Here is a 13,433-nt window from a genome sequence, read left to right on the forward strand (position 1 = left end):
CGAACCTGCGAGGCTCCTCCCCGGCTCACGGCTGCGGTTGCCTCCTCATCTTGCCATGCCTGTAGCTATAAGATAGGCATTTACCGAAATGACAGATTGCATAAACATGTGTTTTTCAGTCAGCACGTCTCTGCTAAATGCTCATGAAACTGCTAACTACGGAAAGCAAAAAAGATGGATGGAAGAGGGTCACTTTTACCAAACGGTTTTTTATAGGAAAACAAAGAAAAGCTTGATGTATGCAAACTTGCAGATATCTCATATTTTACAGCTGGGAAATAGCAATAACTTTTCTCCAGGAATGGGTCTTTATATTGTCAGATTTGTATTTTATTATCAGTAAGAGAGTCCCAATTTTAGAAAGGACTTATTTGAAGTGGTAGAAATTGGCCTTGGGATATAATGAATACAATACATCTCTTCTCTCACCCTATAGGTGGTGTTTACAAGATTTTAAGCTGCAGTACAAATATTTTACAATATAATAAAATTGTTGATTATGGCATGAAAAGCCATAAGATTTGACTTCTCTGTAATTTTATGTACAGTATACACTGGTCAAAATAAGATCTACTATAGAAAAGAACAGATTATTAAAGTGTAGTAAACATCAATATAGTGTAGCTATGTATTTCACTTAAAACATTTTGCAGAATAATTATAGCTGGAACGAAGGAAGCTCAGAAAATATTAATGCTGGAGCTTTTTTTGCTTTTCTTTCTTTCTTTCTTTTTTTTTTTTTTTTTTTTTTTTGTATCAGCTGTAAAGAGGGTCTGATATTCACTTCTAAATTCCAACAAATGCTTCGATTATACTATACATTGTCACAGCCTTGAACTTTGGACCTCATCCAGCTTCTTGTGGAACAGGAGGAAATCCAGTTCAAAACTTAGGTTGTGCTGTTCCTAAATGGCGTAATACAAACTGCCAATTTAATTAGCATTTTCCTCTGCGTCATTTGGTAGCATAGATGAAGTAATCTTCCTGAAGAATAAAAGCAACCTCCCCCCTTTTTTGAATTTAAAATCACAAATGCACACCCTAGGGTCAAAATATGAAATGGTAATTGATTATATCACTATTTCCATGTTTCCTCTTTGACATTCCTTTAAGAACTACAATACAGCTGATCTGCATCTATAGGTACCTAAATAGAATGGGTTTGTATAAGAGGAATTCAAGCACCTACAAAGATGACTACTAAAAATGGCAACGTAATCTTTTACCCTAAAGCACAATATTCTTTTAAAGCCTTAGTCTTGCAAATATTTAATATTAAGCATATGAGTAGTCCTACCAAAGCAAGACTCAATCATAGGCTTCTTCACTGGTGGAGTTTTCTTTTATTTATATATATATATTTATATATATATATGTATATTTTAGGTGACAGATTATAAAAGTTGGAAGGAGGAAAATAAACCTTTAATGTGAAGTGAGCTAACCGTCAGTGTACACACGCAGCCTTCAACACAGCATCTGAACGCAGCAAAACCTCCATGATGTCAGTGGCTGTGCCAAACCATGAGTTTGTGTAATAAAGAGAAATTGCTCAAGCCTTTTTCTCTTAGTCAGTGGCAAAAACCAATGCTCCCAAGTGAACAACTTTCCTTTCTAGTGCAGTACCCTGCAGATGTGACTAAGTCAAAAAATATTTTCTAAGTAAAGGTTCCAGCATATAACACCACACAGGTACTGCCTTTCAAAACCTTCCTTCGCTCATTGTCAAACGATGATGTAAAGAATTATGTAAGAAAACAAACAACCAAAAAAAGATAAAAATTAACTTAATTTACACGACCAATAAAAAAAGTTTGAAGCAATGTTAGAAAAATAATATAAAGGCTAGATACATTAAATGCCAGTTCAATAGTATTAAGCTTTGGTAGAACAGGTAAAGAGCATAGCACCAATAAATTCCAATGTCAATACATGCTTCAGTATGCATGAGCTGTGATGAATATGTAAATTTTGGCAAGAAAAGTAGTGTATGTTCCCTGACGCCACAGTTTCATTTCAACATCTAACAAAAAGTCTTTAGGCTCTTTCACTTGTCGCTGGAGATAGACGATGCCCGTGTAGGAGTTCAGCCTCCGGGTGCTGAAGTAGTTCTCTTCATTTCCCTTGTTGATAGTAAGGATTATGTTGTCTCCAGCGTAGGCAGGTGATGGTCCAATACGGAAAATATGAGCTGGGACCACGATATTGGTTTGGAAGTTCAGCTGATAATAGGTAATGCGCACTGGGGTATTCTGGCAGTCCAGATAATTAAAGCAACTGATGCGTTCACACCTCCTAGGAGAAGAGAAACAAATCGGGTTCAGCGTCCACGCAATACGTATTTCAGCGAATCGCAAAGTCAAGAAAATCTTCAGCATGTGTTAGATAGATAAACAGCAAACTGTCCAGCTTCAGCTGGGTGATTTACAGCTGCTTGTTCTGCTTTTCCAGTGCCCATAAAACACTTGTAAATGGTACAAATGTCAGAGTACAACAGTGTAAGGAAAACAGCGTGGACACGGAGAGCAGCGTTTGGAAGCGCCGCAGGGAGCGTGGGGAAACGGAGAGCCGGAGCCTTGCTGCAAGCAGCAGCTGGGAGCCGGCGCGAGGCCGGGAGGGTGCTCCATGAAAACCAAAACCATCGCACTAAGAGGGAGCTGAAACACGGGAGAGGAAAACCAGCTCCTGAACTCGCAAAACTGCTCGTTTGAGAGGCAGGACAAGGATATTTTAAGTCATAAGCGACTAAGATTTCCTCCTGTGACTAGAGTTTCTTTCCTGAAGAAAGCAGCCCCTCGGCGCTCCTCCACGTCTCCATCTCTCTCGCAGCTGCTCCCAAGCTTCCCGCAGGCTCCCCCGGGGCTGGGCGGACCACGGCCCAGCGAGGGGAACCCCTGTCTGCTCCCGGCACCAAGCACCCCGGGGCCGCTCCGAGCACGGGCGTACGCCCGCAGCCTACCGCCCCGCAAAGCGCCCCAGAGCCCGGGCCCGGCCGCGCTCGCCACCGCAGCGGGACACTCACATGTCAGACACTTTCCGGTAGTTGGCCGGGCACTCAAAGGACAGGCAGCGGAAGCTGCCCTGGATGTTGTAGCAGGACTCCGCGGCGGAGCAGTTGTGGGTCCCTATTGCACACTCGTCGATATCTGGTGAGCAGAAACGCAAGGAAGGAGACACAGTAAGATCAAAAACAAGTAACCACAATTTTATGGGCCATAGCGTGCTTAAAAGATGGAGTCCGTATGAGAAGAAGAGGGGCCTGTGGCTTGGATCTGCAAACAAGGGCTGGTGTTTTGGCGGCTGGGTTGCAGTGTGTTACCCCTTCAGCAGCCGTGCCTGATGCCGGCAGACGGCGCAGGAAGCCGAATAGCAGCGTACGGGACGTGAAACGCACGTGCAGCTGAGCTATGCCAGGCTCGTCTCTGTGCACAAGACCCCCGGGTTTTGGAGCGATGGAGTAAAGCATGTTGATTCCAGTTGTCTTAAAACTCAAATGTCTTCCGAGGAAAAAGCTGATTTTCCTCCTTGGCATTATCTGCCATTGCTAACGGGTATTGCCAATGCCCTTTCATGCAGTGAGCGAGGGAGCCCCGTCTCTCTGCAAGGAGCTCGCAGCCCTTCTCGTGCTTCCTCCCGCCTGGCAGAGGGCCTGGCCGGTCCCAGCCATCCGTGCGTGGCCAGCGCTGGCTTGCTCCCACAGGAGACGTTCGTCTGTTTACCCACACTTTACAAATATTCGCACGCTTTCGTGAGCCTAACCATTCTCATTCCAGGGTTGTTTTAACCGCAGGGAAGAACAAACACTGAGGAGAAAAGTTCTGAAAACCCAGGAGCCCCCTCGCGTTACTTCCCCTTGTGGAAAACATTCGAGGTTGAAATCAAACACAAACATCTAGGCAGGACTGTGATGTGATGTTGTTTTCTCTTTTTTCCTGAGGTGTCAGAGCTGGTGGTGTAAGCAATGTTGTAAACTAGGCTGAAGGGCAACAGAATAAAATAACCGAATAGCCGTTGTCCCGGGCAGTGCAGTCCTGAGCATTTCAGACCCAGCAATGACTGCCGCCCCTGCAGCCATTGCCCCAGGGCCATTCTGCCGCAGGAGAGTTTGTAAATAGTTTCCTAAACAGTGATGGGCCAATTTTTACAGCTTCGCAGATCCCAGGTAGTCCCTGAACCACAACTTCATGCCTAGCACTAGCCTATGTTAGGCAAGGTTTTTCCAAGCAAGCAACAGCGCCTATGTGATAAGCTCAACTCTCCGGGGAGCCTCTAACTTGCTGCAAACAGCAGAGCACACGCGGGGACTCCTGCACGGTGCAGACCACGCGGCGGTGCTGAGGACAGCAGGAGCACACCAGACAGTCCTGGCTGACAGGACAGTGCCCTCACACACTGCAGGACTTGTGTGCGACAGCAACGGCTCATTCTTCATGGAGAAGGTTACAAATCAGCCATATATCCCAGGCAAACAGCATCCTTCTGGGTCACCCAGGCTGAAAAGGGGTGTGTGTGTGTGTGTGTCCCATCTGGAGACCCCCCACCCCCAGAAAACACACACAATCAATAGAGGAAAGCCCTAAGTTCATCTATGTGTTAGTCATTCACAGCCTAGTGTGACAAAAATTACCCTTCAAGAATAAACAAATCTCATCAGAATACAATTAAGTGGGGTTTAGAGCAAGCAGGACCTTCTCACTGGCTTTCTGAGAGCTGAAAAACCTGAACTAAATCAGGAAAAGGATTTATCTAGACATGAAGGTGGCTCTGGATCAGAGCAGGGTGTGCATGCAAAGCCAAGTCACCACCTCTGTACAGCTGCATGATTCAGGAGTCCTACGCTCCACAAGGCTATTATGAATATGGCAACTTAAGAACAACAGTTTAAACAAGACACAGATTGAAAAACTTAAGTTAAACATAAATATCTCCCAATAACAAGAAGTAATGTTGCAGAAGACAACAAAGAACAGTTAAAGCTCAAAGACACTTATTGGCCTAGAGCATGAATGTGGTTACCTAAATAATACATATGCACAAGCCCAAGCCATGGACCTTAAAATGTTGAAAACCAGATGCAATAACAGGGATCCAACTTGAGCAGAAATATTGGCAAAGATCTCACAGTCACATTGTGTACTCCCAAACGTCTAGACAATGCACGGAGGTTTTAAAATGAAATAAATGCTAACAGACAAACCACATGGACTGTGCAGGGCTCTGCAGCTCTGCCAGTTGTCGCAGAGGGGAGAGACTCTTGGAGGAAAACTCTAGCCTCTCTCTCCCTTCATTCTCCTGGGATGAGAACCAGTCTTGCACACTGCACTGAGTGGTTTGAAGTCCAGCAAAGAAAAGTATACATAGGAAGTGAGAGAGAATCAAATTAAATTAAACCCCTTGCTGATTCTCAAAAGTGCCCTCAGGTGAAGAGAAAATTTCTTCCATATTGAGTTCATTGTCATGAAAACACTCAGTTCACCAGTCTGGCTATGCTGCAAAATACCATTCACAGTTTCTCCAAAAAGATCCATATGTTGACACACTATCACAAGAAGTTTAACTCATATGTCTGCAATGAAAAAAAGAAAGGTCCAAAGAATGTACCACTAGTAACTTTTAATTTAAGAACTGGCTGGATGACGAGCCATTGGGGCCAGACCTTGGGCTGGTGAAACCTGATATAATTGCCTTGAATTTAGTCCAACTGACATCAATTCAGGCTGTCTCTCTGACCATGTTTTCAAACAGGCCTCAACACGTGAGCCTGCCCATTACACACACTTGCATAGCTCAGAAGGCTGCACTGCGTGCTCCTCTGTGCAAAAAAACGGGAGGCACCCAGGGTTGCTTCCAGTGCCCAACCAAATGCCGGCTTACTTACCCCTACACAGAGTTGCCTCACACGTGCTAAGCTTTGCAAGTCGACCACCTTCCCCGAGTAAGGAGGCGCTTGTACCAGGTCGCGTAAGTCCTTTGAAAACATGCTCCAAGCGCACCGGTGTAGCGCCCTTAGCAGGACCAGCCTACGGGACGGGGGTCCCCTTCGCAGAGGCTAGCGAGGGCTGTGAAAGTCCCACCCCGGAGACCCCGCTGCCCCAGGGGGTGCACCTTCCCCTCCGCCAGCCCCGGGAGCACGCCGGGCGCCTCCGGCTCTGGAGGGCTACGCTGGCAGCCCAAGCGCAGTGACGCTCGCTGTTAACCCTGGGAAACGTCCCCAGCTCAAATCACAGCGCTGGCAGAGAGGGCAGCCAGTGCACCAGCACTTGGAAAGTCAGCATGCAGCAAAAACACCAGCGGAGAGCTACGGCTACGAGTTTTCTAAAGGTGGCTTTTACACAAGAATTTAAGTTAAAGTCCGTGTAACTGAGAGACTGATTCTAAGGTCCTATATAAAATCACATGCAAAAAGAAAGCTCCCTCCCAAACCTCCACCCGTGGGAAGATTCTTGCTGTCATTGAGTCCACTTCTCTGCTGCAAGTGAAGGATCAGCTATGCTCATGCCATTCGTGATTTATGCAGTGTAAATTCACTGCGGTTACCGCTGAGAAGAGAATTTAAGCATAGAAGATATACAACCAAAAGTTACGTGAAGGGTTCCTGAAACACTAACAGCAGGAAATGCCTGGTAGTTAGTGTAACTGGCTGCAGGAATGTGTGTGGAGGACATAAAGGTAATCAGATCTTCATTCATCATTACACCGTCAGTGCATCCTTTGGAAATGGGAGATTTTTACTTCAAAAACAGACAGCTGCACACCAGATGAAAAACTCCAGACACCCAGCATACATTTCTATGATCCCAGAGAGAATGGGTGGGGGTGAGAGAGTACATGTCATTTCTATTAGCATTTACTATAGCCAACATATTTAAGCTTAGATGGCAAACCTCAGGACATCCAAGTCCCCATTACAGCTCCTAGATTCATTCTCCCAGCTTTCTAGGGCAGGAAACTCATAAGGAAGCTGTGGCTTTATACATCTGGCACCTCTAAAAAATCAGATGACTTACTGATGTGCCAGGGTGCAGATATATAGCCCTTGCAAGCAATCAAATGCCCCAGCTTGCCAGATGAAGTGGTTTCCCCTAGAAACTCATTTAAACAATTAGCTTACATAGCTGAGTTGCTACAGTTACTGCTCTTTTCTAATCCAGGGAAAAGCTCACACTGCAAATATCAATATATGGCAATTTTGTCAAATACTAGCTTTTTAACAATAATAACCAAAATGGAAACTTGGCTGAATTCCTGTAACGTCTTTGATCATTCCAAAGATTAAAGCTTCGTGATATAATCCTTCCAATTCCTTAAGGTCATCATTACCTCGACAGGTTCGTCCGTTTGCTGCCATGGTATATCCCTGCTCGGGACAGGCACACTGATAACTACCAGGAACGTTCACGCAGCGGAAAGTACAAAGGATGCCTGCACTTTGTGTGCACTCATCGATATCTGGGGAAAAAATCACAAACATATGACAAAAAAGAAAATTACCAACTTGGAAAGGGAGGCTGAGGAGCACAAGGAAATTCTCCTATGACACATTCGTAATACATTCTTCTTAAGCAAGAATGCAGCCCTAAAAGTTTGGTGTTGTTCTAGGACAGTTGACGGTGCTTTCTGAAATGCTGAACATAGGGCTTTGCTCCCCAAGATACTGGCTGCAAGATGTATAAGGACTCATGGAAAGTCTAAAACATGTCTGAATTTGAAAAACTCTCTCCTGTACTCTGTAATTCACCCTCTAGAATTGCTTTGGGAGCTTCCTTGAGCTTGGAAGAATGGGGATTTCTTCACCATTTCTTAAAAAAAAAGACTCTTTGGAGTTAGTTTGTAAGGGAAGTTATGTGTCCGTATTGGCAACTTAATGAGAACAGATAAAACCCTTCCCATCTCTCCAGTCTGATTGCTTTGCTTCTCTTTCACCCACTATCAGCAGAAGTTAGAAGCAGCTCAGCCCTGGCTGAGCGGAAGACTTAGTCAATGCAGTCTAACTAAACTGCTCTTCCTCCTCTTTTTTCCAGTGAAAAGTTTTAGTTCCATTAAGAAGTAACCTCACTGGCTCTGTGTCGCCCAGGTGGGCTGCCAGCCCCAAGCAGGAGGCATGACACAGCAAACTGCATTTCCAACAGCTGGAGTTACCTTGTGCAGCTTCTGCAGCAGGGTATGGTTAGAGTCACCCTTAGGCACCACCTGCAGCACTAGGTGCTGCTCAGATTTAGAAAGCACTTACTGTTAAAGAGCGTACACACACTGAATTTGATTTGACAAGGCAGCAGCCTTACCTTTACACGAATGCCCATCTTCTGCTAGCTGGAAACCTTGCCTGCAGTAACACTGATAGGAACCGTAAACATTGGCACACTCCTGGCTGCAGGGACTAGTATCACATTCATTCACATCTGCATCCAAAACAAACCCACAAACATTGCCACGACAGTTCGGAACAGTATTTCCCCCCACCACCTGCCTCTGGGAATGGCTGTTATCAGATCCTTCTGGACAGAGTGGATAAAGATGGACTATTTCATCCCAAGATGTTTGTGCCGTGTAGGCAGCATGCCATGAAGTATGAGGATGTGTTGCACCTAACCTTCATTTCTACGTATGCCCATGTAAACACATGCAAACATGTTATGTCTCTGGTTTCATTTTTAGTAAAGTTTGAGTGAAAAATCCCTGATTTTATTATGTTCTCCTTTCCCTCACCTGGAAGGAAAAGAAAAAGTATGTGAAGGAAAGGAAAAAAGAAAAGAAACAAAAATAAAATAACTTTGTTCTAGTTGAAATATTTCAAATGAAATCCAAGAACTTTTGGAGAAGCTTGAGTTGTCTTTTAAAGTAATGCCACACTGAAGAAAACTCTCCCTGTATCTCCCTGTAACATTTTAAGTGCTATACACCATGTATGTTGTAACTACAACAGTTTACATCAGCTTTAATGTCTCGATAAAATAAAATAAATAGTGATAGATTCAGTGGAAAGAGGTGAATTTGTAAAATAGTGATAGATTCAGTGGAAAGAGGTGAATTTGTAACTGTAACCACTGCAACACATCCCAACCACCTGTATTGCAAGGTTCCTCCACTGGTTCTGCCCTCTAACTCTCGGAGTAGTATATCTGGGTGCATACTAAAACCACACTGCTCCCACTCTCCAGTCTGCAGTCCTTTCCGAGAGTGCAATTACCTAAACTGGTGAAATAGCTCAAGAACATGGATTGTGCTGTGGGAGGCAAAGCTGCCAAACGCCCAGGCAGACCAATAGCAGACGACCACTTTGCTTTTTCTTGGGAAAATATGAAAGACAATATAGCTTTACAACAAGTTGACAGTAAAAAGAGGACAGAGAAAGAGGGAAAAGGCACCCAGAATGAGCCTCGTGTCTTAACAGTTTAGTGCTATCCTGACCCTGAGCCAGTGCAGCGGAACTGGCAGCTTTGCCTGCTGGTCAGGGCACCAGCGTGTGCGTGGAAAGCTGCCCCGTAGCACATTGCTGATTTGGTAAGTACAAGGGACTAGGGTTTGTCAGCTCTCCTCTGACAACGTGGAGCTTTAACTCAGTATCTGCAAATTTGAGCATGCATAAATTATGGGGTCACTGTATTTGCATTTCATCTCAACTCCTTCTCTAACATCTCTCAACTCACACTGTTAGTTCTACTTCATGGAAAACCATCTGGTACCTTCACAGTGTTTCCCATCGTAGGACAAGCGGAAACCAGAAGAACAAGTGCAATGGTAGGAGCCGGGAGTATTCTCACACGTGTGCTGACACAAGCGTCCAGGGTAATTCCAGCACTCGTTTATATCTGCCAGCATAACAAGCAAATATACAGTCAGCTTAAAAACAAAAACATCAAAGGAGATGCAGGAGGAGGATATTTTAAAAGATGTCAGAGACAGATTTGTAGAACACGAAATGCTGCAACCTCGGGTTTTATGCTGTCTACCTTTGTGCTCTGAATGGTGTATAGCAGCAATAAAATCCAAAATGCTGTATCATGGTCTCTTATGGAGAAGGCTGTGAAGATTTCAGGAAGATAAATTTCCACAGCGGGAGAAGCACAACCTATAGAAAAGTGCTTTGCAAATGACTTTAATCGATAACTGCAGCCAAACTAAACCAAGGGCACCTGAGCCATAGCCAGTGCCCTGAGCAGCAGAGCGCTAACTGGCTGGTGGCACTCGGCGGTGGCAGCTCCTGGAGCAATGCCGTTCGTTATCCCTCGAGACACTGCACTGCAGAACTAATTACAGCGTGCTCTACAATAGCACTAAATATTGCCTCGAGGTCCGAGGCTCAATCAATCCATCACGTCCTCTCTTCTTGCGCCTTACATACCAATGCAGGTTCTGCTGAATGCATCGTACTGATAGCCCATCTTGCAGTCACAACGGTAAGCCCCGGGAACATTATGACAAATCTGCCCTTCACCGCAACGGTGTACACCGGTTTGACATTCATCCACATCTATAGAATCAGAGAGCAATTAGTTTAAATATAGTTTGCTGAATGTCACAGTTTATAAAGAGAAAAAAAAAAAAAAGAAAGAAAACAGGAACTCTTAGGGTTGTCCCCTTGACACAGGAGGTAGAATATCAGCTTCTCCCACTCTGCTTTTCTCTGTCAGGTCTACCTATCTCTAAGTTAAACTTTTGAAAAGCAATACATTATTTTAAAAGTGAAAATGCAATGGAGTTTTTCCAGCAAGTTCTGCATTTCAATGTAAATACATTTTCAATCTGATCGAATCATGACATTTAAATACCCTATTCTGATGTTCTGCCATTACATGAGTCATGACAAGCCATTTAAAGCAAAACAAGAACTAGCCAGAAATTCTGCTCATCCCTTGATCTAAATCAATTGCTATTTTCATCTCCTCTTGCCCTTTCAATCTTGCTTCTGCTGACCACCTTTTGCTCTTTTCCAAAGTTGATCTTTTTTATTCTCTCAATCAACACAAATCTTGAAACTCCTCATGGCCTCTCATCCAAAATCCAATACCAACAAGTCACTTGCTTCTCCACTCACGTGTGCCTCTTCTAATCTCAGTTTAAAAAATCTTTAGGGGAAGATGAGAGTTTACAAGACTTAGAACATGACTAAATAGCTCATCAGTATTTAACAAATCCCTGCTACCATCTGTGAAAAGAAGCATCAAAAATCTGATCAACCCTCAGACATTTGTATTTATTACAGTATTCTGAGTTCTGCCACTTTCTAAGCCATCAGATCCTTCTTCTTTCCTGTCATCTCCTCCCACCTCCTTAACTACTTCAACCATCCAAGCCACTGTTCATGCAGTATTACTTAGGATAGCAGCCTAAGTACGGCTGGGAGTTCTCTGTACAGTGGCCCTTTCGGCGACTGCTCTACCCAAACTCATAAATTCTAGCTCCATTTCATTTCAGAGGGTTTCTGGGCAGTTTCTTAACAAACACCAGCCTTTAAGGTTGCTCTGGAAAGCAGTCACCTGCTCAGAAAATGATAGGGAAATGGGAGCAAGTTTCCAAATATATACTTAAATTTGGAAAAGTGGAGATTATATTAACCCTCGTGAGAAGTGCAAGCAAATACTGTTCTTCTGAATTCTGACTTCTTCAGCACATATTCAGTCCCTGCCAGCACTGGTTTAGTGGCAGCAGGGAATTTGCCAAGCAAAGAAGGCTGACAGCTCATAGATTTCTGCTGAAATGCTGCCTTCTTTCTTTCTTTCAGATCAGAGGAAGCATCAAAAAAGGAAGTTTTAAATGCAGATACAAATTTTTGTATTAGCAGTTCTATTTGCAATGAATTCATGCATGCAACCGTTTCATTAGTTTGTGCAAAATTATATATTCTTTTGTATTCAGCCTTTAACTACTACTAGGGAATTATCCCATCAGAAGTGTGCTACTTTTCATGGTAGTTACAGTATTTTTCAATTAAATATATGAGAGAGCTTTTACAAATTGATTTACTGAATGAAAAAGAATGAACTTTTCCAAAGAAAATGAATCTTCTAAACAGAGATGACAGCAGAAGTTTAGCTCTACGCCAGAAACACATCCAGATGATGTATTTTATTTTACTTTAAGTAACTCTGAATCAGGAGTCCAACTAACCATTGTAGTACCTTGAAGAAACTAGTCTTTACCATAGAAATGGGAAATTAGGATGATATGCTTTTCCTTTTTCTTCTCCATATTCTCTTCCTACTTAAAGAAACTCCTACCAAAAAATATCAAAATTCAGGCTGCAAACTGAGACATAGCACCCAGCGACAGAGAGAGCCCCAATCAACACTGAGTATTTGTTTTCCTAGAATCAAACAGAAATGATGCCAAATACCCTGAACAGTTTCCCTACTTCTGCTCTTTAAAAGCAGTCAATCATGTAAATTAGAAACATTAGTAATTACTTTACATCACGTTATCTCATCTGCCTTAAACATATAACTGCTATATGACCCTAAAACCAGTCTCAGGGTCCCCTCACTTCAGGAGGTGTAAACTGCTCTAGCCTCGTTGGCTTTGCTGAAACAGGACTGATGGAAACCAGCTGAAGAGCTGCCCCTACACAACAGCCGTAGCTGCTCTGCAATGAGACAGCAAATGAGACTGCACCTCTTTGCCCTGAGTTTAGGAAACACAACCCACTGGAGCTGTTTTAGGAAGCTTTCTCAATCTCCTCAGCTAATTACGTTCAGTATTGCACTCTTCTGCCTGATGCCAGATCTCACCCATCTTCTCACTGGCCAAGTGTAGTCTGGACAGTCCCATGGGTAAAAGCATGACAGGAGAGAGAGGGTAGTAAAGAGCAAAGAGGAGGAAGTGGAAATTTATTTGACTGGGGCCCTCTAAGCCATACCGCTATTTTTCACTACGGTTCTGTCTCCAATTTCTCACAAGAGGGGTTTTATAAGTTATGAATGCGAGTGGGGACCAGATCAATACACAGCTGTGAGCAAGGCTTCTGCCCACCCGGCCAGTCGCAAAAGCTTTCCCGTCCCTCCTTTTGTTCAAAGGTAACATAAATAGAAATCTTTAGGATACCATCACTAACCGAAATGCTGATTTGTCATTTATTTTTTTGCCCCCTCAGCTGCTGTCTTACCATTTCCTACTGCGTGTAGCACAGAACACATGAAATTCAAAAATACAAACCCAGCCTTTCCCTGGGCACTAAGGCCCAGGCCTCAACTCCTTTGTGCCCCGTGTGCTCACCTACAGAGCAAAGGCAGAAAGGGCAGGAAATCCGAGCCAGGAACACTCTGCGCACACTGGAATAAGTAAGTGCCCACACAAGTCAGCAGTGGGAGGTATCCGAGCCTACATAGGTATTTCCACATTCTTTTCACAAAGAAAAGAATTTATCCTAAGCAATTGTACAACCGAATTTAAATGGAAACACCTTTTATAATGCTGCTTATATGGCTTCAGATTTTATC

The 13,433-nt window shown here is 43.8% G+C and overlaps 1 protein-coding gene across 5 annotated transcripts in view; it reads right to left on the reverse strand.

Moving 5' to 3' along the window:
• Positions 1-308: 308 nt before the first annotated feature.
• The window catches only part of FBLN2 (fibulin 2), a 117,343-nt gene continuing 104,218 nt past the window's right edge, over positions 309-13,433 (reverse strand). For all 5 annotated transcript variants that reach the window (XM_062585379.1, XM_062585381.1, XM_062585382.1 and 2 more), the window contains 6 exons: positions 10,343-10,471; positions 9,684-9,809; positions 8,283-8,399; positions 7,321-7,449; positions 3,023-3,146; positions 309-2,295 (listed from right to left, as the gene is read on the reverse strand). In XM_062585379.1, coding sequence (XP_062441363.1) covers positions 1,938-2,295; positions 3,023-3,146; positions 7,321-7,449; positions 8,283-8,399; positions 9,684-9,809; positions 10,343-10,471 — 983 coding nt within the window. In that variant the 3' untranslated portion in view covers positions 309-1,937. The remainder of the gene's footprint in view (positions 2,296-3,022; positions 3,147-7,320; positions 7,450-8,282; positions 8,400-9,683; positions 9,810-10,342; positions 10,472-13,433) is intronic.

This window comes from Rhea pennata, chromosome 12 (assembly GCF_028389875.1).
Source record: "Rhea pennata isolate bPtePen1 chromosome 12, bPtePen1.pri, whole genome shotgun sequence".
Taxonomy (NCBI): Eukaryota; Metazoa; Chordata; class Aves; order Rheiformes; family Rheidae; genus Rhea; species Rhea pennata.